Source organism: Camellia sinensis, chromosome 13, assembly GCF_055761805.1.
Source record: "Camellia sinensis isolate YWXY chromosome 13, ASM5576180v1, whole genome shotgun sequence".
Classification (NCBI taxonomy): domain Eukaryota; kingdom Viridiplantae; phylum Streptophyta; class Magnoliopsida; order Ericales; family Theaceae; genus Camellia; species Camellia sinensis.
Genome location: NC_138973.1, coordinates 92,177,009 through 92,200,921, shown reverse-complemented (window position 1 = coordinate 92,200,921; position 23,913 = coordinate 92,177,009). Strand labels below are relative to the sequence as shown.

General features: G+C 38.7%; 2 protein-coding genes across 2 annotated transcripts; one reads left to right on the top strand and one right to left on the bottom strand.

The window, feature by feature from the left end:
• Positions 1-216: 216 nt before the first annotated feature.
• On the top strand, positions 217-1,479 carry LOC114317671 (RGG repeats nuclear RNA binding protein A). Its single transcript, XM_082900715.1, has 3 exons — positions 217-221; positions 553-889; positions 1,441-1,479. Exons 1-3 carry the CDS (start codon positions 217-219, stop codon positions 1,477-1,479), a joined length of 381 nt encoding a protein of 126 aa, XP_082756841.1.
• A 1,646-nt stretch (positions 1,480-3,125) lies between these two features.
• On the bottom strand, positions 3,126-7,347 carry LOC114321469 (F-box/RNI-like superfamily protein). Its single transcript, XM_028268625.2, has 2 exons — positions 6,794-7,347; positions 3,126-4,516 (listed from the first exon to the last, which is right to left on the bottom strand). Exons 1-2 carry the CDS (start codon positions 7,311-7,313, stop codon positions 3,624-3,626), a joined length of 1,413 nt encoding a protein of 470 aa, XP_028124426.2. The 5' UTR covers positions 7,314-7,347; the 3' UTR covers positions 3,126-3,623.
• Between the last annotated feature and the right edge of the window lie 16,566 nt (positions 7,348-23,913).

The following is a 23,913-nucleotide window of genomic DNA, read 5'->3' as shown; positions in this document are numbered from 1 at the left end:
GAAAAGTATATATATAATAATAATAAGAATAGGGAATTGGGTGGCCCGAGGAGGTTCAATGCATTTGCTGATTGATTTATTTATTTTATTTGTTTGTGGTAGAGTGGATCACATGGGGTGAGCAGTGATAAGAAAAACAATGTGGTTATCCGAGGAGGTTCAATGCATTTGCTGATTGATTTATTTATTTTATTTGTTTGTGGTAGAGTGGATCACATGGGGTGAGTAGTGAGAAGAAAAACAATGTGGTTATCACCGAGGGAGTGAGAGGGGCCGCGGAGGGAGAGAAGAATCTGAGAGAGATTTCTAGCTGTTTCCAGCCGAGCAAGATACGAAGATCCCCATTTCCGTTGCCGTGAACGCGCCGTCCTGCTGGCGTAGCCGAGGAGGTGCGCATTAGCCATATTGGCTCCTCCGGCTGTGAGCGTCGGATCGTTCCCCGAAGCCATATGGTAGCCTCTTGAGAAGCTTCGAGCGCCGATCAATTTTTTTTGTTGCAGAGTTTAGTGCTGAAATCGGAAGCCAACTCGCACTCTCCTCGCCACCGTGAAGGAACGTCCGGCATACCGGAATCATCAAAACTCTTCGATTCCGGCCAAACTCCGGTGGTGATTTTGAACGCCACAGTGGAACTGGACGAGGAAGTGATTTCAAACGTGAAGGAGCTGGTCGAAGAAACTGGGGAACAACAACTGATGAAATTGCTCAAGTGACCGAGGAAATTGTCAATGAAGGTGAGACAAATCAGGGTGCTGAGAAGCCTCAGGAGGATGCAACAGATGTCAACAAGGAGAACACTGCAAATGAGGCTGGAGGAAAAGAACCTGAGGATAAGGAGATGACACTTGAAGAGTATGAGAAGGTGCTGGAAGAGAAGAGGAAAGCGAAGGTATGTGTAGAGAATTTTAGCAGACTAGGTTGAGGTCCGGCAGGCGGCCAAGGTGAGGTTGCCGCCCGCCGGTGAAGCGAAAATACTAGGTTCTAAACCTGCTCTGATACCATGTAAGATAAATTGATAGAGAGAGAATAAATTGTATGTATTATTGATTGATGTATATTGTTTGTATTGTATGTACATTATATAGGAGATGTAAAGTGGAGATGGAGTGGTGGAGTAGGTGAAGTGGAGGTGGTAGTGGTGTAGTGGGTTAGGTTTAGTGGAGTAGGTGAGGTGGTAATGGTGTAGTGGGTTAGGTTTAGTGGAGTAGGTTTAACACATACTTCATAGAACTGAGTGTTTTTGAACTTGTGCAGCCTTGGAACTGCCTTGCTAAGTTTCTATCATCCGCGATATTCGCTGGCGATCATTCAGGCATCTGGCCTTCTCATGGAGCCTCAGAGTGCAAATCGAGTGGCCCATTGGATTACGAATTAATTTTTTAGGATAAATTCTAGACGTTAATTCTGAGTGTTTAGCTTTTGTGTTTGTTTAATTCTCAGATGTTGCATCAAAGAGGTGCTATTGCTCTCAGGCCTTGAACAATTATGCAGTTTTGTGATTTATTACAACATTCAATTTTGAAGTGATAGAACATTTGTGTTTTAAGCAGCAAGTCACAAATTCAACCCTTATCTCCGTTGTGCACTTTCTATCACCCTTTCCTGACCCCTGAAGTTAGGTAGAATATGTTGTGAAATTCAGACCATTAGCCAAATAAATAAATGAAAAACCTAATAAAAAGTCAATGATCAGTGATTCAACTAAAACTAAACTATTTGTGGCGTGATATGAGACTATCGTATATATGATCTGTTGTTCTAAGAATGAATTTTTACAAGATTTAACTGACGCACATGTTTGGAGGTTTTGACTTGACTATCAATTCGAACAGGTTAACCAGTTCAAATTCAAATGTAGTTCTTGTTGGTTCTATGGAAATAAGGCCATGTTTGTTTGGGCAGACTGGATTAGCATTCCCATGACTAGTAGTCCTAAGATTACGAATCCGTTGGATTATGTATCCTATCTTAACTAATAGTCAAGTTTAAAATAATTAATCCGTACTTCAATTGTTTAACCAAACATCGGATTAATAATTTTATTGGACTATTAGTCCAATCCCAAACTCATGTCCACCCAAACAAACATGACCTAAGTGTATTTTCAATTCAAAATGAGTTAGTGATTTGCCCAAGGCTTTTGGCCTAATAGTTGTATAATACCCTTTGGTCATGTTTGTTTGGGTGGACATGAACTTCGAATTGGACTAATAATCCAATAAAATTATTAATCCGATATTTGGTTAAACAATTGAAATATGGACTAATTATTTTAAACTTAACTATTAGTGAAGATAGGATACATAATCCAACGAATTCGTAGTTCTAGGACTATTAGTCATGGGAATGCTAATCCAGTCCGCCCAAACAAACATGGCCTTTATGATGTGAAATCTCTATTTCCAACTCCTTTTTTTTTTATCCAATCCAAAATACTGATTGACAAGTCAACTAATCAAATCTGATCTGATTTTCAAAGCTTGGGCTTGTTTAGGAATTTGATATTTTTACGAAACGACATGCATAAAAGTAGTGAGAGTAAAGTAATTAAATGTTTTGACCTTTTTAAACTATTTTAGTAAAAAAAAAAAAATCTCACCCCGCCTTTAAATACACATTTGCGGTCCAATTTCCATTTCACTGTCCCAAATCCCCCCTTACCTATTGCCTGTAACCAAAAAAAGGAGAGCCATGAAGATTCCTGAAATAGGGGCTATCAGTGACCCAAACAATGTGCTTATTATTACACACAACACAAGTGACGTTGAGGCTTTCAACTAATCAAAGGGTTCAAATTAGGATAAAGATTATAGGTGTGTACTTTATAATTAAATTAAAAAAAATATATATAATTTCATACTTTCTGAATTATAATTAAAAAATAATAATAACAACCAACAACATATAACGCATAACTAAAAATCTCATGAGTCATAACTAAAGTAGAAAATTAAAAAAAACGACATAGCTTGAAGTTACATATGATAGGGGTGTGTATAGTAGAATTTCCCTCAAAATTAGACGAGAGAATTAGGAGTCACAAGGTAACATAAGCCGTATATGATGGCATAGCTACAAAATACACAAAAAGATTGCCTGGCCACATCTCATAGCTAAAATAAGCATTTCAGTCAATTCATGGCAAATATCATTTGCTTGTTGATGAAATTTTACACACATACACAACACCTACAAATCCACCCATTTTCTGTTCCATGTTCCTAATTCAACAACATATTTTTTATTCTGGGGTTTGGGGGGAAGGATTCAAGGTGGAGGAAGGCATGAAAACAACTGATGAAATATTCAGAGAGGTTAAACCTAGAAAAGCGGGAGCAAAACCATTTACAGATCCAAAAATACGAAGTCGCAACTGTATTTCAGGGTGGTACTGGCACCAAGATTTATCGACTTGAACTTCTTGAAAGCATGGCACCATTACAATCATCTAGATCAAGGACACTGCCTATCCTCCCACCAGTTTACCAAAGTCAACAGAACACCTGTGCTTCTTCTGGCTGCATAGTGTAGTGAAACGGTTATATCTTCATACATCCTTCACAAGCAAACTGTAATGAAGCTTGAGTAAGCTGGGTTTACAACTCAGACAAATTTGGTCCATGCTAGATGCCATCGGATACCCAGGCATCGTTCATTCCTTCTTTCCACAATCCCCACCTCCATCTCACTCTTGCACAATGAGCCATACACCTCGTGATGAGATTGCTGGTTATGGAGGACTCAACTTCCCGGTGGATGAGCAATGCCATATCTGTCAAGTTGCTGCATTTCTCCAACACAGAGAAAATAAAAGACAGGGTAATCTCAATATCGTTTACGAATAAATGAGCGATAATTTCTTTCACTGCCTTCATCCCACCACTAACTTCTGAACCTCCTGCATGAAAGCAAGTCTCCGCTCCTAACCAAGCCCCAGAGCCCAGAGTAAGAGATTTTGTGTTCGGAAAGACATCAAGCAGACTGTCAAGGTCAAACTTTGTCGCTTCAGCTGAGTCAGCACATTTTGATGATTCAACTGTAAGATTCTTGATTGTCTTGCAGGATGGAAATGTGCTGACTAGGCTGCAAAGATAGGTAGATTCAAGCTGAAGGGTTTTCAAATCACGGAACTCCTTAACGGCCAAGTTGCTTGCTTTCTCAAGGGAAAGATAGAAATCAGATAACAGTGGAGCATCAATAACAAGTGACCTTGGGTTCACACACTTCAGTTTCAGTTTGATCAGGTTGGGTGCAAGTATAGTCAGAGAAAGTGGTGCGTTAGACACTGTCCATTGACAGGTCCTAAGATGCAAGAGATGGATTTTGGGCTCCTTAAGTCCTCCAACCCCCATTAAATTGAGCACTTGCAGAGATGGGAAGCAATCGTTCACCCTACTTAGGTCTTCATCATCTAGTCTTATGAATTCAAGTGTCAAACTTGTGAGCACTGGCATTCGATTCAAACAATCCACGGACAGCCAAGCATTCTTCAACTCTAGTTGAAGAAGGCTATGGCCTGCATGTGCAAGAGGATATACAATTATTGTTTAGGCACATATATTCACAATGCAAGAGTTCTAATGCTGAATAATTGAAGTATGATAACCCTAAAACCTAAAGATTATGTTTTGAATTCTAAGCTGCAAACACACATTCTTTGATGGTTTATGAATGTGATGAAGGGAAAGGAAGAGAAAGTACAAGGTACTTTTCCAGTCACCATGGAAACATTGAGAAAAATAAAATATGATGAAAGCATACAAGAAGTTTTAGCTATGATGTCATTTTTCCTCGTCTTTTTCATGAACTCTTATTGTTTCAGAAATTGTGTACATAATTTTCATCCAAAAATATTTCAGAAACTGTATACATAATTTTCATCCAAAAATGATGATGTAGCTGTATGTTGAAAGTATAAGCTCAAGTGATGGATCTCATATGTTTAAACCTATGTTACCAAAAAACGCTAATACCTTAGCGAATTACGTATTGATACGCACGTTCTGAAACATGGTACACTTTCGTTTCAAAACAATAAATTTAGTGATCCAAAGTGATTCCAAAAGTTTTTTCCAATATATTTCCTTAAATGTTACCTTAGGAGACAAAAAAATTAAATATATGAACTAAAATCTAAGGTGAGTTAAGTTTTGACAAGACAAACATATCAAAAATGGGTCATAATTTTAATAGAAATTATTTGTTACATGAAGAACAAAAAAATTATTGGACACCTAATAGTTAAAAAAAAATTACTTTAGAAATACCTTAAATTTTTAAGTATAATATATATAAGTCTACTCCTATCGTACCACATTTTAGAGCATGTGATGTACCACGTTCCCGTTCCCGTTCCATGTACTAGAACAATCCATGTTCTAGGTAACATAGGTTTAAACGATAGGACCACAGTAAGCAACGCCACTGTATGAAATTTTGTACAAAGGTTTGTATAGCAGCACTCTTCATATAAATTCTTCAATCTAATGTTTTCTAAAACATAAGAGAAAATGGTTTCAAAAATGGGCCACGACACAACCATTATGTTAACTTACGCCATTTACATAACCACATGCGCAGTTATCGCTATTCGTTATGGCCGCTATACCAGTGTAATTGAATTTCATAGGCATAACAGCCACCATTGTTAGCCACCATTGTTATGTAACGCCCAAAAACACAAAACTAAACTGCTTTTCTTCTCCCTCTCCACAAATCTCCACACAAATGCAAGGCCCAAACATAGCATAAAGTAATTAGATCAAAATGGAATTAGTGGTAAAGTTGGACCAATAAGGTAAACTCAATTATTATAAAGTTCAAGTTTTCTTAATTGTTGAATTTGGGTGTAGCTCAAATGGTCGTACCTCTAGATTTTTAAGGGAGGTTTCGGGTCTGAACTTATGGAGAAGCATCAAACAATTGGTTGAGTTAATCTAACATCCTACCTAGTGCCAAAAAAAAAAAAAAAAAATCTCATTTGTTTTTTTTTTTTTTTGGTACATCGGAAATGAAGAATTGAATGTGTATAAAGTAACCAAAAATGGAATGCACTCCTCAAATTTTAAAAAAAACAGCTAATATTTCAACCTCAAGTCCTTGAACAATGCTGGTGGTGAAACCCACTGGTATGAAATAAAATCAAAGAAAATAAAGGAAATTTATTTTGCGAGTTTCTAATAGATTTCTCTCTACCCAAACCCAGAAATTTTTTTTTTTTTTGGTCTTTGCTCTTTATCACATAGGTTCTGTGTGTTCATCACTGAACCCAAAACTAGCCGAAATTATCACATAGGTTCTGTGTGTTCATCAAATGTTATTTTGTGATTTGTAAAGCATATTTTCAGAACCGTAAGCATTTAGCTCTCTCTTGCTATTCGACAGGCACACCGCCAGTATTGTATTCCCTACATACAAGATAATTACTCCAAAACCAGCCATATATTAAATTAAATTGGTCTATAAGTAATGAGTGAACCAACCAATTTCTAACTTGAAATTCATCTTCTTCCCAGATTCACAAAAGATAATCAAATTTCTAGACCAATTTCTAAGCTGAATTAACAATAAACATTTAAAAGCAATAAAAAATTTCCATAATTAAAACTATCATTTTGCATAATTTAAAGTTTCTGAAACTAAACCCCCAATTTCAAAACCATTTTTCACAAATTAACTGTTGAATTCCATTGAAAATACAATCAACAATGCAAAACATATTCACAGAGAGAGAGAGAGAGAGAGAGAGAGAGAGAGAGAGAGAGAGAGAGAGAGAGAGATGCAAAGGACTTACAACACGAAGAAATCAAAGAAAGAACCTCCGATCGTCTCCAACAAGATTGAACCCAGAAATCGGAAATCGAAATCGATCTCAACCGTCCAGCCACGCTCGGCAACCAGTTGGACACGAAATCCACATCCGTCAGATGAAGATCGTTCAATTCATCTTCTATGTCGTCGTACGATAGACCACGAAGAGGCTTCTCAACGCCAAGCGAGACGGACTCGACGAGTCTCGAACTCGAAACCAGGTTCTTGAAGATTGATTTGAATGGCGTGATCAGAGACTTGGTCTCCGGCGATCGAGACTTGGTGTAGCGATCGAAGGAGCAATGGAGGTTGATTGATCGGACTTCGATGGAGAGGGCGTTTAGGGTTTTAGAGACGACTCGGCACCGAGCGAGGTCGCCCGAGTTGTTGAGTCGATTCAGGATTTCGAGAATTAGCGGTGGAGGAAGGTCGTCCATGGTGGATGGTAGAGAGAGAGAGAGAGAGAGAGAGAGAGGGAGGGAGGGTGCGTGTGTATGGAGCATTGGATAAAATGAAGACAAACGTGTTTGGAAGAGGAGGTTGAGCTAAAATAGTTAATAAAATTTTTTAAAAAATAAAAATAAAAATAATTAATATATTTAAATTATAATAATATATATATATTTTTTTTGAGGAATTATTATTGGAGTAGAAAAAAATTAAAAAAATATGAAGGGTACAACTGATTATGTAGTGGGGTGTAAGTGAAAAATTGTAAAGGTACAAGTCTTGAACCCTTTCATGTTTGTGTATTTTATTTTTTTCTATCACACTGTTAAGCAATTATTATTTTTGGATAAATTACACTTGCTTTCCTTGAAGTTTTTAATAATTACAGAGACTTCTCATGTGGTTTTAATAATTACACTAGCTTCTCTTACTTTTGAAACTATTATCAAGATTCCTCAAATCCGTTAATTTAGCACAACCGTTGTGATTTTTCTATTTAAAATAACCATATTACCCTATTAAATTGAGCAAGAAGAGATAAAAAAAAAACTATTTAAAAGAAAATTTTCATTTACTCCTCTTGAGATTTTACATATATATTATTAAAGATCCATACATATTTTAACTTAAAAACTTAATAATTTAATATAAGACCCTAATAATTAATACAATACTTATAAGACTTATTTCACACTATATAAACAACTAAATATTTATCAATTTTAATTAATGCATTTATTATTTAAATTTCTTTTTTCTTTTCTTTTTTACGTTGAAACAAATGGATTAATTTTTTTTCTAACAATTTGTCCTACTTATTTGTTTATATGTAAGAAAATTATTTATCTTTTAATTGTTAAGATATTATTAATAAATTTTAATTTTTATCTTTGAGTTATTAAATTTCTAGTCAATACATATTTAAAAAAATGCATGTTAGTCTTACATGATTAAAAAAAATAAAAATTGAGAGGGTAATTTGTATGAATAAATTGGGCCGAGATTGGGTAATGGGCAGCTTTGGGCCGTAGTATGAAAGGCGGAGTAAAATGGTTTTTTTCATTAGCTCGGTCCAAGGAGGCCTTGTTGTTATCTCGGTTGCCACGACCAAATTGGTTAGTTCGGTCATGGCATGCAAAGCCGAGGTGGACGTGAGGAAGTATACTGAGCCCTCTTTAGGATTTGGTTTTGGGTTAGTTCGGCGTAGGCTCTTCTCTGGATAGCTCGATTTTGGCATGTGAAGCTGAGGTAGGGGAAAAGCAAAGAATAGCCGAACTAACAGTTAGATCGGTTACGCCAGTCAGTCTAGTATGGCAATGTTATTTCAGTTGTATGGTAGCCCGGCCATGGTATAACTATCTCACTTGGTTTAAGCAGTGAGGGGGGTGTTAAAGGATAAACATTATCCTTCAGGAGTATGAATCCTATGAGGACTCTACATGGAGGAGTAAGAGTCCTACTTGGATTGTGCCACACGGAACCTATAAAAGCTCACAAACATCACCTTTAGAGAGGTAACACAACTTTGATTCTCGAATTCACAGAGCTTCTTGTCTACTTGTCTGTTTTTCTAACTTAGGCATCGGAGGGGTTTCCAGCACACACCCGCCGGCTAGCTCATGCTTGTGTTTTCACGGAGTAAAGCGACGTCGTACGGAGGAGCGCAGACTTGATCAACAGGATTATACGAGAAGGTTTATTTCTTTCCCATATAATTGGCGCCGTCTGTGGGAATTCAGACAAGAACAAAACCTTTTGATCAAGCTTTACCTCTTTAGGAACAATGGTGCACAATGAAGATTTACCACAGTCCGCCATCGACGGGCAAACACCAGATGGGGGTGCAAGGCGTGAAGGACTACCTTCTATCCCTCCCATGGCGGACTTGGAGCCCCAACGACATAACCCCAGGAGGGATACTAGGGGGAGGCGGACTAACAGCCCCCGTCACTCTCGTTCACAAAGTCCTGACAGGCAAACGCGGATGATTAATCCTCAAGTTCTAGAGGACCGCGTGAAGGAGCAAGACGAGTTAATAAGGAAGATGGCGGCGGACATGGAGGCTTTGAAGTGCCAGATGAAGGGAAAATGAGTGGCGATAGGAGAGGGGCGCAAAAACAAGACGCCCCCTCGCCACTCAGAAGACCATGGAAGGCATTCAACACCATCACAAGCAGAGAGTAGAAGCCTCAGGACAGGCGATACTCAGTCTAGAACCTCTAGGACTCGTTACTCCAGGTTTGAGAGAACGAGATCATTAAGGTCTTACACAGAGGGAAGTACCTACCGACCCTCACACTCGCACCAAACATCATCCAAACAGACGAAGTTGCCAAGATCATCCGATTTGCGGATCATGCTGGAAGAAAAGGCACGATGGAAGGAGGACACCAGGGCGCGCGACCCTCGTAGAGTTTCTGACCTTCAACGATTGGCTCATCGATCGCATGGAGGCGTCGAGGTTGGAATGCCATTACCACGCCCTGCCTACGAACCGACGGACAAAGTATTAGCAAGGCTGCAGACCTCGCCATTTGTTCTGGCAATTGAAAACGCGCCCCTACCTACAGGCTTCCTTCAGCCCAAATTCACTACGCACGAGGGGAAGACGGACCCCTACATTCACCTAAGCCACTTCCGCCAGGTTATAGCGGTATATCGGCGAAACAAGGCTCTAATGTGCATCCTCTTCCCGTCAAGCCTTGGCGATCTAGGTTTGACTTGGTTTGAAAAACTTCCAGAAGACAGCATAGCCTCCTGGGTGTAATTAGCTGAGGCGTTTGTCACAAGGTTCAGAACAAACACCAAAACCCCGGTGGAGATTGACCAGCTACTCTCCATCGACATGGGTGAAAAAGAGACATTAAGGTCCTACAATAGTCGCTACTGGAAGACATTCAACCAGATTGGGGACTGTCCCACCAATCTCGCCATTGCACAATACAAGAGAGGCCTTCCTGTCGGGAACAGATTAAGGGACTCAATCACCATGACATCACCCCTCACTATGGAAGCCTTGATGGAAAGAGTGCATCAGCACATCAAGGTAGAAGAGGATGGCGCACGTGCCAAAACAAAATCTGGCACGACCACAGTACCAGAGAAGAAGGCCTCAGCAAAGGTCAACGCGGTAGACTGTCCAAGCAAAAACGGACGAGGCAGACGAGGCAATGACGAGGACCAGGATAAAAGATGGTTGAGAGTCCGCACCGCCATAACCACGGTCTTCAAGAAATCGATCTACCGAATTCTAAGTGAAATACGGGATGAGCCTTTCGTCAGATGGCCAGCTAAGCTTGGGGAAGCTCAGAAGGACTATGACGAAAGATCACGGTGCACCTTCCACAAAGAAAAGGGGCACCGCACTGAAAATTGCACGCCATTGAGACAGCACCTGGAGGAGTTGGTGGCAGCAGGTCACCTGGATAAATACATTGAAGGAGGGGCCCAACCAGCCCCCCAAGACCATAACAATCCCAACGGAATGCCAATCGACGCCCCACCTCAAGGCGTTATCAATGTGATACATGGAGTTTTCGAACCTGAGCGTGTATGCGAGCTCAGAGGATCAATCAAAAAGGCTGAGCATTTAAGAGAGATACAAAGTGCCCAACCTACCATCAAGAAGGAGAAGACAGAGGCCACGAACGTCATGTCTTTTTCGGATAAGGACTTGGCAAGGATATATTGCCCTCACAATGATGCCTTGGTTATCACTCTCCGAGTCAAGGATTTTGACGTCAAGCGGATTTTGATAGACCAAGGCAGTTCATGTGAAATAAAGTAGTACGACACCTTTAAATAGTTGAAGTTACAAGATAAAGACCTGGCACCTGCCGTATCTCCCCTGATTGGATTCAACTCCATGCCAGAATGGCCCGTTGGCAAAATAATCCTCCCAGTCAAGGCAGGAAGCGTGACGAAACAAGTGGAGTTCTGGGTATTAAAGGTCCCATCCACTTATAACATCATCTTGGGCAAAACATGGCTGCATGTCATGCGATCGGTGGCGTCATCCTACCACCAAGTAATGCGGTTCCCCAACGATACTGGTGTAATTGAAGAGGTCTATGGAGATCAGATTATGTCCAAGCAATGCTTTATCACGGTGAATGGCAGCCGCGCTGCCAAAGGATACGTTCATTCGGTGGAAGAACCTGAGAGCAATGAACTGTTCGCAGATGTAGGCAAAGCAACTAATCAGAAAGCGGTGGAAGACTTGGTAGAGGTAAGAATAGATGAAAAGAACCCGGATAAGTTCTTTTTGCTCGGTTCATCGTTGTCCAGCACTGAGAGATTAGAGGTCTTGGAATTTTTAACCTCTAATATCGAAGTGTTTGCCTGGACACCATACGACATGCCAGGCATTGATCCCAACTTCATCTGTCACCAACTCAATGTCCACCCATCCGCCAGACCGATCATTCAACGCACCCGTAGATCGGCACTCCACCATGCCGAGATAGTGGCGGAAGAAGTAGGAAACCTGCTGGAGGCACGAGCAATCAGAGAGGTACACTACCCAAGATGGATCTCCAACACAGTTGTGGTGCCAAAGAAGAATGGCAAGTGGCGTGTCTGTGTTGACTACAAAACAGTCAACAAGGCATGTCCGAAAGACAGCTTTCCTCTACCACGAATAGATCAACTGGTCGACCTAACGGTGAGACACAACCGACTTAGCTTTCTGGATGCATACAGAGGCTACCATCAAATCGCCATGCATGAACCAGACCAGGAGGTCACATCCTTTACAACTCCAAGAGGACTATACTGTTACAAGGTCATGCCCTTTGGCCTAAAGAACGCAGGGGCAACATTCCAACGGATGGTCACCAAGATGTTTGAACCATTGTTAGGCAGAACAATTGAGGCTTACATCGACGACATGGTGGTCAAGAGCAAGGATGAGAATGACCATCTCAAGGACCTAGGCGAGATGTTTAAGATCCTGAAGAAGCACAAGTTGCGCCTCAATGTATCCAAATGTACATTCGGAGTAGGATCTGACAAATTCCTGAGCTTCCTTGTGACCAACCGGGGTATAGAAGCAGACCCCTCCCAGATCAAAGCAATCCAGGATTTGGAGAGACCAAACTTAGTAAAAGAAGTGTAGCATCTCACCGGCATGGCAGCTGCGCTCAATCGGTTCATAAGCCGGTCATCGGACAGACTACGACCATTCTTCCATGCACTAAAAGCCAAGTTCGAATGGGACGAAGAATGCGACCAAGCTCTGGAAAGCTTAAAAGAATACATGTCTTCTCCACCATTGCTGGTCACCCCAATACCTGGAGAAGAACTCTTCCTGTACCTGGCAGTCTCTCAGCACGCAATTAGCGCAGTGTTGGTCCGTGCGGAAGGAATTCAACATCTGCCCATCTATTATGTCAACAAGACATTGCTGCTAGCCGAAACAAGGTATTTGCCACTAGAAAAACTGGCATTGGCCTTGATGATGGCCTCAAGGAAGTTGTCGCACTACTTTCATGCCCACACCATAGTTGCCCTCACAGCTTTCCCATTAAAAGCTCTATTTGAGAGGGCAAACTTTTCTGGGCGAATCTTGAAATGGGCAGTTGAGTTGGGACAATTTGATATCAAGTTTCAACCCAAGACCGCGATAAAGGCCCAAGCTTTGGTAGACTTTGTCGCAGAATTCACCCCAGGAAGTCATCATATCTGTCCAATCGACCTGACTGATACAACCAAACCAGGAATAGAAATTGACGCCGGAATAGCGCAACCCCTGGTGCAGGATATTCAATCAGACCCCATGGCAGATCAAAGTAAAGACAACAAGGAAGAAGCAAACCATACTACACCAAGCCAAGACTCACCAACAAATAAAGACTTGGTACAATCAGATAGCGAGGGGCAGACAGCAAGCATGGACCTTGAAGAAAACACCAACAACATTCTTGACCCCACGACATCATCTGACCCCTGTACTTGCTGGAAATTGTTCATTGGTGAGATGTGGAAGCTCTTTGTGGATGGAGCATCCAACCGGCATGGTACAGGACTTGGCATAATTCTCATCTCACCAGACGGCCTGGTTGTGGAGTAAGCAATCAACCTTGGCTTCCCAGCATCAAACAACGAAGCAGAGTATGAAGCACTTCTTGCAGAACTCAAATCAGCGTTCTACATGAAGGCCACCGAATTAATGGTCTACAGTGACACACAGTTGGTGGTAAACCAAATTTCTGGCGACTATGAAGCAAAGGATGACAGGATGGCCAAGTACCAAGAATTGGTCAGAACAGAGATCAAGAAATTTGAAGTAGTAAGGATAGAACAGATTGGCAGGGAGGAAAATAGCAGAGCAGACGAACTAGCAGGCTTTGCATCAATGGCAGATGCATCCATCCCTCACCCACTACTAATTGACTACCTACCAAGGCCAAGCATTGAAGACCCCGAAGTAGAAGAGGTATGTTGCGCTGAATTAGGCCCCTCATGGATGGATCCCATTATACTGTTCTTAAAAGACGACATCTTACCGGAAGAAAAGAAAGAAGCCAACAAAATTAGAGCAAAGTCGCAGCGATTTTGGCTCTCCCCATCCATGGCATTGTACAAAAAGTCATTCTCTGGACCTTATCTAAAGTGTGTTCACCCCAGCAAGGTGGAAGCGTTCCTGTTCGAAATACATGAAGGGGTGTGCGGAAGCCACTAAGGAGGAAGATCGTTAGCTTACAGAGCCATTTCGCAAGGATACCGGTGGCCATACATGCAAGCTGACTCAGAGAAGTATGTGAAGAAGTGCGAGAAATGTCAGAAGTTCGCACATCAAATACATCAGCCGGCCAGAGAATTCCTACCATTGACTAGCCCATGGCCCTTTGCAATGTGAGGCTTGGACATAGTGGGACCACTTCCAACAGCACCCGGAAATAGAAAGTTCTTTCTCGCAGGAACAGACTACTTCACAAAGTGGGTGGAAGCAGAAGCATTGGCATCAATCAAAGAAAAGATGTGAAGAAGTTCATCTGGCAGAATATCATTACTCGATTCGGCATACCTAAAGCCCTAATATCAGACAACGGCATCCAGTTTGATGATAGAATCTTAGAGGCTTTTGTGAAGAATACAAGATCGAATTCTACAATTCTACACCAGCATATCCTCAAGTAAATGGCCAAGCAGAAGCATCAAACAAGGTTGTCTTGGATGGACTGAAGAAAATGTTAGAGAAGGCAAAAGGCAAATGGGCGGAGGAACTTCCTCATGTTTTATGGGCTTACCGCACCATACCTCGACTATCGACAGGAGAAACACCATTCTCCTTAGCCTACGGCATGGAAGCAGTAATCCCACTGGAAGTTGGCCTCCCCACAATTCGAAGCGAAAATTTTGATCCAGACCTGAATGGAGAAGCCATAACATTGGAGCTCGACCTCGCCGAAGAAAGAAGAGAAAAAACACTAGTCCACATTGCCTCATATCAACAAGAGTTATCCAGGAAATACAACAAAACAGTGCATCCAAGACAATTCAAAATCGGAGATTGGGTGCTGCGCAAAGTAATAGGAAACACCCTGGTGCCAGGAGATGGCAAGCTAGGGCCTAATTGGGAAGGTTTTTACAAAGTGGTTGGGTCAGCAGGCAAAGGGGCATACCACCTAGAAGACAAGGACGACAAAGCAATCCCTAGGCCATGGAACACCGCCAATCTTAAGTTATTTTATTTTTAGCTTTCCTCTTACAAACATGTGTAATTTTTTCTTTCCTCAATAAAACAAGTCGATTCTTTTCAGCATAGTTATTTTCTGTAAAAAGATAGTTTTAGCGACGTTAGGAACATTACAAACATTTAATTCTAAGCTGGCTGGAAAAACCAACTTAGAGGTTGGCTGGATTAAACCAACACCCCTCCTAAGCCCAGCATAAGGATCCAGGCTGCAGGACATTTGGTCGGAATAACCAAACACTTTACTTTAGGTTGGCTGGAAAAACCAATCTAAAGGTTGGCTGGATTAAACCAACACCCTTCCTAAGCCCAGGATAAGGATCCAGGCTGCAGGACGTTTGGTCGGAATAACCAAACACTTTACTTTAGGTTGGCTGGAAAAACGAATCTAAAGGTTGGCTGGATTAAACCAACACCCTTCCTAAGCCCAGGATAAGGATCCAGGCTGCAGGACGTTTGGTCGAAATAACCAAACACTTTACTTTAGGTTGGCTGGAAAAACCAATCTAGAGGTTGGCTGGATTAAACTAACGTTTGGTACTCTTTAGCCGAAATAAGGAGATCGGCTAAAAGAGAGGTTGGCTGGATTAAACCAACCCTAAGTACTCTTTAACCGAAGTAAGGACATCGGCTAAAAGAGTGGTTGACTGAATTAAACCCACTCTTAATACTCTTTAGCCGAAGTTAGGACATCGGCTAAAGAATTGTTGGCTGGACTAAACAAACTCTTAGTACTCTTTAGCCAAAGTAAGGACATCGGCTAAAGAGCGGTTGGCTGGACTAAACCAACTCTTAATACTCTTTAGCCGAAGTTAGGACATCGGCTAAAGAATGGTTGGCTGGATTAAACCAACTCTAAGTACTCTTTAGCCGAAGTAAGGACATCGGCTAAAGAGTGGTTGGCTGGATTAAACCAACTCTTGGTACTCTTTAGCCGAAGTGAGGACATCGGCTAAAGAGTGGTTGGCTGGATTAAACCAACTCTTAGTACTCTTTAGCCGAAATAAGGACATCGGCTAAAGAGTGGTTGGCTAGTAAGCTCAGTCAGATTGCTCAGCTAAGACCAGAATAAAGTATCTCGGCCGAAAAATATTGTGTTTCGTTCAAGTTGCAGTTAGAAAGCAAGCACAAACAGCAAAGCAAATTGAGATGACAATTGGAACAAAAAACACTTCATCAATCAAGTTCAAAGCGATTAAAAGGGAGGGGCTCCCAGCCTGGTTACAAGTCGAAGCAAAAAGAAGAAAGAAAAAATACAAAATCAGCTAAAAAGGTCATCTATTTCGACATCCAGCTCGGCATCAACTCGAAGTCCGATTTCAAACGGAATTACAGTCTGAGTTGGGAGCTCGGTCTCGGCCTGGAGCTCAGTTTCAGCAGGTTGCTCAATGGTCAGATCTTCTACCGCAGGCTCCGCCCGAACTGATTGGTTAGCTGGAACATTGTCAACCGAAGTGTCAGTTGGCTCATTCTCTTCATCGTCGTCGTCAGACGCTTCAAGGAATTGCTTCTGAAGATCGGCTGCATACTCCGCCAGTGAGGCCAGAATAAAATACTGAGGAGCATTGTAGACCTTGGTGTCGGGACCGTAACCGAGCTTCTCCACGGCACCCCTCCAGCCGCACTTGAAGAACAAGTCCTTCGCAACTTCACACTGCTGGATGTATGCAGCTTCGCCTTCCTTGAAACCCTTCAGCTCGGCATCTTTAGCTTTCTTCTTCAAAACTTTTATTTCGGCGTCCTTAACACCCTCAAGTTTCGCCAATTCTCGCAAATAGTTGTCTTTCATCTCGGTCAGCGCTCTTTGTTTGTCGGTATTAGCCGAGGTAACTAGTCCGGTTAGACGAGTTATCTCGGCCTCCAGCTCAGCCGTCCTCTGTTGGGATTGATTTAGTTCGGCAGTCTTGGCTTCGACTTCCGCCATGGCTTGCCTAGTTGCTTTCCTTAGCTCCAATACTCGCCTGTGAGTGATATTGTTTTTCTGAATGGCCTGCAAAAGAATTGTTTCTTTTTAACCGAGCTAAAACTTGGAAGAATTAGAAAGATCGAAAAAACCTACTTACCAGAATCATTAATTTTGTTGAAGACCGGATGGACTTTAGTTCGGTGTTCAGTTGATTGTGGTGGTGCTCCATGTCTTTTGGAAGACACACACTCTTGGCTAGATTGAAGGCCAGTACGTGATCCTTCTCTGCGACCACCGAGTCGGTGTCCTGGATATCTCGGTTCTGGAAAGTGAGCTTGGGTGCCCACTTGGAAGAGCTAGATTGGTTGGATCGCTCCGGCTGAGGGCTCGGTGGAAGGCTTGGTGGCGGAAGAATGGTCTCATCTTCGTCCACAAGGCGCTGCTCGGTTTGGCTAGTCCGGGCACGCTTGTTCACCCGAGATGCTGAAGGCTGTTGAGATGGTAGGGCCACCACGGCTTCTTGTGTTTGGCTTGGTGGTGGTACCTCGGCCCTGTTTGTCTCGGTCAAGAGGGCCCTGACTCTATTTCTCTTGGCCATTTCTTCTTCAGCAGTAAGTGGGATTAGTCTAATTTGTGGCAAGATTGGGTCTGGTTCGGGGGCGTCCTCCAACAGAAAGTCAGTTACTCTGGCTTTTCGGCGACCGCTGTAACGGTATGTCGGATCAAAATTAAGAAGTTTGGCCCAACTTCTTTCTGGAAAACGAAGTGCGGCACGGATAGTGTTCAGATTAGGGTAATTGTACAAGGATTGAAAACGGGCTGAATCTGCATAAAGAAGACAAACTGTTAGTTCGGTTCAGGAATAAGTAACCGAAATAAAACAAAGCATGCCAACAAACCGAAGTAAATTATACCAGGTTCGCCTTTATTCCAGTTTATACTTCGGCCAGGGATCTGGGCTTGCTGGTCTTCAAAATTGCCAAACACCCAGAAAAAGTCATCATCATTCAAGTCTTTGTCCGGTGTGTTTTTTATTATTTTTTTTTCGGCGGCGGCGTATTCTAAGATAGTAAACCCAGCCATCTTCTTTTGACCTTATGGAGTACTGGTGGAAGATTTCGGCTAAGCCAAGGTTAATGCCAGCTCGGCGGTTTAGCTCGGCTATGCCCATTATAATGCGGTATGAGTTGGTGGAAAGCTGGGTTGGGCATATTCTCGTTTGCCTAAGGAATTCACAAATTAAGGCTTGGACTGGAAATCTTAGTCCGGTTTCTATTATTGATAAAAGGGTAAAGGGTACAAAGCTCTGGTTTCCCCAAGGTATAACATCTTTTTCGGCTAAGGTTAGGTGGACATCGTCAGGGATGTTATAATCCCTTCGAAATTCGGCCAAGCCACCCGGAGTGTTTACTAAAAACCTATACTTCACTATTTATTTTATAAGTTACGAATAAATTAAAAGTTGTGTTAGCTCGGTCGAAGACTGGTGCTGTGTAGCTCGGTTGAGCGCCCAAAGGAGTATCTGGGCAACCTAAGTCTGCAAAGTGAAAAACAAAGGTGTTAAGCACAGTTTGCTGGACCGTGCTACAAAATAAGAAGCAAGAAAAAAAAAGTCCTACTTCGACTATGTAGGATGTTACAGGCTCTATCTCGGTTTCAACAAGGTGCTTGGTAGCTCGGATGGATTAGTAGGTAATGTTAGACCGGTTGAGCGCCTAGGGGCAGCTTTCTGAGTTCGGTCTAAAAACTAAGAAAGCTAGTTTAGCCCCAAAGACCTAGATCGGTGGAAATTAAGGTTTCCCAGTATGCTAAGTGCAGACTTAGTTCAGTTGGATACCTCGGCTAAGGTCTATCAATAAGTGGTTTGACTTATTGAAGCTACTGGTATCAACATGGAGTGCTAATTCGGTTAAGTAGTCTGATAGAATGACATTGACTACAAACTAGTTTTTAGTTCGGTTATATTGTAATTTTGGATTAAACTAAGTGTTCTGCAGACAGCTTCATGAAGTTCATGGGGTTCTTATGAAGTTTTTCCCAGAAAACGCAAGGTAGAGCAAGAAAATATGTTTTGCAAAAACAGAAACAGTGTGCCAAGAATGAAAGAAAGCAAATGCAAAGACCACAAAAGCAAAACAGGTTTGAAAAACTTACCAGGTGAAGAGAAGGAAATGAAAGTAGAAAATAGCAGCGAGCACGAGCTTCACAGTTGCAAAGGATGGAGAACAATGGAGGCAAAAGGAGAGAAGAAAGAGTGAATGGTGTAAGTGATTCAGAAACAAAGGGTTGTTTTGTGGAAAGAGAATGGGCAAAAGGCGGGAACTGTTCAAATTATGCGAAGTACGAGGACGGCGTGACAGCTGCAATAGGCCAATAAGGGCGTGCCACGTGTCATGGGAAGAAGAAACGATTCAGTTGCTGTGATTGAAGAGACGTTTGAACCGGACAGGTACAGACCGGTGTGAGCCTAGCTCGGCTGGAAAGGCTAAAAGGCTTAGCTCGGTAGTAAGGTTAAAATTTTCTAGCTCGGCTGGAAGACAAGGTAATCCCATCATGCTGCGCAGATGGAATTAAGGGGCAATTGAGAGGGTAATTTATATGAATAAATTGGGCCGAGATTGGGTGATGGGCCGCTTTGGGCCGTAGTATGAAAGGCGGAGTAAAATGGTTTTTTTCATTAGCTCGGTCCAAGGAGGCCTTGTTGTTATCTCGGTCGCCACGGCCAAATTGGTTAGTTCGGTCATGGCATGCAAAGCCGAGGTGGACGTGAGGAAGTATACTGAGCCCTCTTCAGGATTTGGTTTTAGGTTAGTTCGGCATAGGCTCTTCTCTGGATAGTTCGATTTTGGCATGTGAAGCCGAGGTAGGGGAAAAACAAAGAATAGCCGAACTAACAGTTAGATCGGTTACGCTAGTCAATCTAGCATGGCAATGTTATTTCGGCTGTATGGTAGCCCGGCCATGGTATAACCATCTCACTTGGTTTAAGCAGTGAGGGGGGTGTTGAAGGATAAACATTATCCTTCAGGAGTATGAATCCTAGGAGGACTCTACATGGAGGAGTAAGAGTCCTACTTGGATTGTGCAACACGGAACCTATAAAAGCTCACAAACATTACCTTTGGAGAGGTAATACAACTTTGATTCTCGAATTCACAGAGCTTCTTGTCTACTTGTCTGTTTTTCTGACTTAGGCATCGGAGGGGTTTCCGGCACACACCTGCCGGCTAGCTCACGCTTGTGTTTTCAGGGAGTAAAGCGACGTCGTACGGAGGAGCGCAGACTTGATCAACAGGGTTATACGAGAAAGTTTATTTCTTTCTCGTACAAAAATAAATATACAAGTAAAAAAATCTAATCGGCTCACAATAAATTAAAATTAGTTAATGGAGAATAAAAGGTCAAAAAATAATTTGAGAATAAACAAATCAAACAATTTCTCATTTCTTACACCTAAAATTAAAATTAAATGGATATATTATTGTAGAATACTAAAATACTCAATTAATTTGTTGTATGATATTTAAAATATATTTTTTCATCTTTATTTTTCTCATTTAAACTATTATTATTAAATTAAATATCAAAAATAATTTCTCACCTTCATTAATGGTTAAAATTTTACTTTATTTTTTAATTTCTCACCTTTATTTTGTTCTATTATTATTTATAGCAAAATTATTATTTAAATTATCTAATTTTATTTCTTCCATATATCTAATACTCATATAATTTTATTGACAAGACTGAGAAATCAGACTCTAATACTAATTTCAACACATAATGAAATAAAATACTTTCTAAGGAAAAATATAAATTTAATTTAATTTACCCAATTAAATATATATGAAATTATTATTTATTTTTCATAATTTTTTAAAAATATAAATGTAATTTCTTGACTCAGTTTTTTTTTTTTTTCACAACAAGTTTTTGAACTTTTTATAAACAAAAAATAAAATAAAAATTCAACCATTAATGAAGGTGAGAAATTAATTTTAAGATTTAATTTAATAAAAATAGTTTAAATGAGAAAAATAAAGATGGAGAAAAAGATTTTAAGCATCATACATAACAAATTAATTTAATTATTTTATTGTTCTCAAATAATTTCTCCATCCAAGTAAAGATTAATTTTAATTTTAAGTGTAAGAAATGACAAATTATTTGAATTGTTTCTCAAATGATTAACATCTTTCATTTTCTATTAAATAATTTTAATTTACTGTAAGGTGATTAAATTTTTTTTACTTCTATTTTTATTTTTCATTTTTTATTTTTTTAATCATGTAAAAAATATTAACTTGCATTTTTTTAAATATGCATCGACTAAAAATTTAATAACTCAAAGATAAAAATTAAAATTTGAGAATAATATATGATTGAGAAAAGATAAAATAATATATATATATATATATAATATATATTACATAGGAATAAATAAGTAATGCAAATTGCCTGGAAAAAATAAATCTTTTTATTTTAACTTCAAAAAAAAATTCAAATAATAAATACATTACTTAAAATAATAAATTTTAAGTTATTTATGTGGTGTGAAATAAGTCTTATATTATTAAGATGTTATCTAACATTAATTTTAGTGAGATTATTTATTTTTAAGTATCTTATCAATAAAAATTAAGTTTTTTTTTTTGCATTAAATGATTTAATAATGTCTTATCAATTTAAAGATTTTATTTAATATTGTATGGAATTTAAGAAATATATAAATATATATATATATATATATATATGCAAACCTCAGAAGAGGTGAGTGAAATTTCTCAGTTGAATAGATAAACTAATCAGTCCTGGTTTGACTATCATTTTGGGGCTAAAAGAGCACAAAATAGACTAAATAAATTAATAAGACAAAATATCATATCTAACCCATAGTCATTACACTTTTTCTCTCACAAAAGTCAAAAAAACCAAACCAAAAGAGACTAAAAAAGCCAGGCTAAAAAAGTCTCAACGCAAAAAAGTTGACTATATTAGCCAATGTCAAACGAAGTTTTAATGGGCAATTTCACCATTTTTGGTATAATATCAATATGACATCAGCAAATTATGTTAAATAACTTAATAATGGAGAGAATCTTGATAATAATTTTAAAAATAAGGAAGGTTAATGTAATTATTAAATCATAAGGGAGATCTCTATAATTGTAAAAAACTTTAGGGGAGGTAAGCGTAATTTACCTTCTTATTTATTTTTTTTTACAACCATCAAATTAGCTATAAAAAAAACTAAAAATCATTATAAACTTAACTTTTTAAGAGCATCCACATCAAAACTCAACAAAATATGAATTAAATTATAATTCAAAATCTACTTTTGTATTTTGACTAACATCTTTTTTATATGCACACTCTATGAAACTCTCTATTCTAAAATATTATTTCATTAAAATATTATTTTTATTGTGTTCCTTCGTCTATAATTTTTATTATGTTTTATTTATAATCTTATTGGTTGACAATGTATTCTATTTCATTAAAATATTACTTTTTATAATTTTTTTCTATAATTTCTATTTTATTATATTTTATTTATAATCTTACGTGTCAACACTGTATTAATAATAACAAATATAAGTGATGAGATCTATTAAACTAATACAGTATTAACACATATTTATTATTAATATATCAATTATTGATTATAAAATGTAATATTTTAAATATTTCATTACCTAAAATTATTTGTTGACTCATCTTTTCCTAATTATATGTAGCAAGTGGTTTAATATTCAACTAAAATAATTAGTAAAAAATTGAATTTGATGAAGTGTATTTCTATACTTTTGTGTTATAAAATAGCCAATGAAATGCTTTGATAAGCTTGATAATGATACTCTAACTAACAAGGTTCAAATGACCAAAAGTTAAAAATCTAACTAAAATAGTTAAGTTCCTAAACGAGCCCAACGTTGACAAAAAATGGCCAAAAAAAAAAAAAAATCTCATAATTTTTGTATGATTTTTTTTTAGCAAACAAAGTGTTAATATTTTTTTTAGAATATATGTTTTATTATTTTTTAAAAAATATATTCCAAAAACATACTAGGAAGATGATTTGAACTCCATTATTATATTTACACAACGGCTATGGCATTATATTGCATTAAATTAAAAGAAAGCAAATCCCTTATAATTATTAAAACATTATTTGTTTATGAAAAATAGTTAAGAACATTAAAAGTGGTGCTCTAATAGCACCACTAATGATGTGGTAATGGCTCTCGTCCACTATCTATGCCTTATTTTATTTTATTTTTGACATTTTCAATGTATTAATGCTATTAATAATTTTTTTTAGTGGTATAAATCATTATTGTTTATTTATTAGCCAATTGAGCTAATAAAAAATTATAAATATAAATAATTGTTTGAATTAAACAATGATATATACTTCTTTTCAATAAAAAATTATAAATATAAATAATTGTTTGAATTAAACAATGATATATACTTCTTTTCATGATAATGTGTTGGATTGGACCGGTCGCTTGGATTTTAAGGAAAGTACGTCACTTTATAATGTTTTGAGAATATAATTAAAAGTTAAAATTTTAATTTGTAATTTTTTTTAAAAAAAAATATATAAAAAATATAAAAAATGATGTGGTTTAGAGTTAAAAAAATGACTTTCAATTATCTTTTTAAAATAGTCTTTTTGTTATTCCTAACGTTTTAGATTGGTTCATTCTGTCATAAGTATCTCCATGTTTTGTTGAGTATAGAATGAATTTGAGCCAATGACAGAAATTTTTTTTTTAAGCATTGGGTTTACTTTTCAAAATTTAATTATGTTTTTAAATCATGATTGGAATAAAACATGTTAATCAAATATATTTTTAAAATACAATTTAAAATTACTTTCAAAACTCTTCTTTTCTCTTTTTTTTTTATTTATTATTATTATTATTATTAATCAATCAATCAAGAGTAAATAGGTGATAAATCCAATTTAAGCAGTGTCTAAGTGTATGAGAAAGAAATAAACCTTCTCGTATAATTCTGTTGATCAAGTCTGCGCTCCTTCGTA

Bases quoted from the DNA above. Each gene is read 5' to 3' on its own strand.
- LOC114317671 (XM_082900715.1), top strand. The intron at 890-1,440 runs GTATGTGTAGAG...TTTAATTCTCAG, and splicing joins AAGAGAAGAGGAAAGCGAAG to ATGTTGCATCAAAGAGGTGC.
- LOC114321469 (XM_028268625.2), bottom strand. From the start codon at position 7,313: ATGCTCCATACACACGCACCCTCCCTCCCTCTCTCTCTCTCTCTCTCT. The intron at 4,517-6,793 runs GTAAGTCCTTTG...TTGCACATGCAG, and splicing joins TTCTTTGATTTCTTCGTGTT to GCCATAGCCTTCTTCAACTA.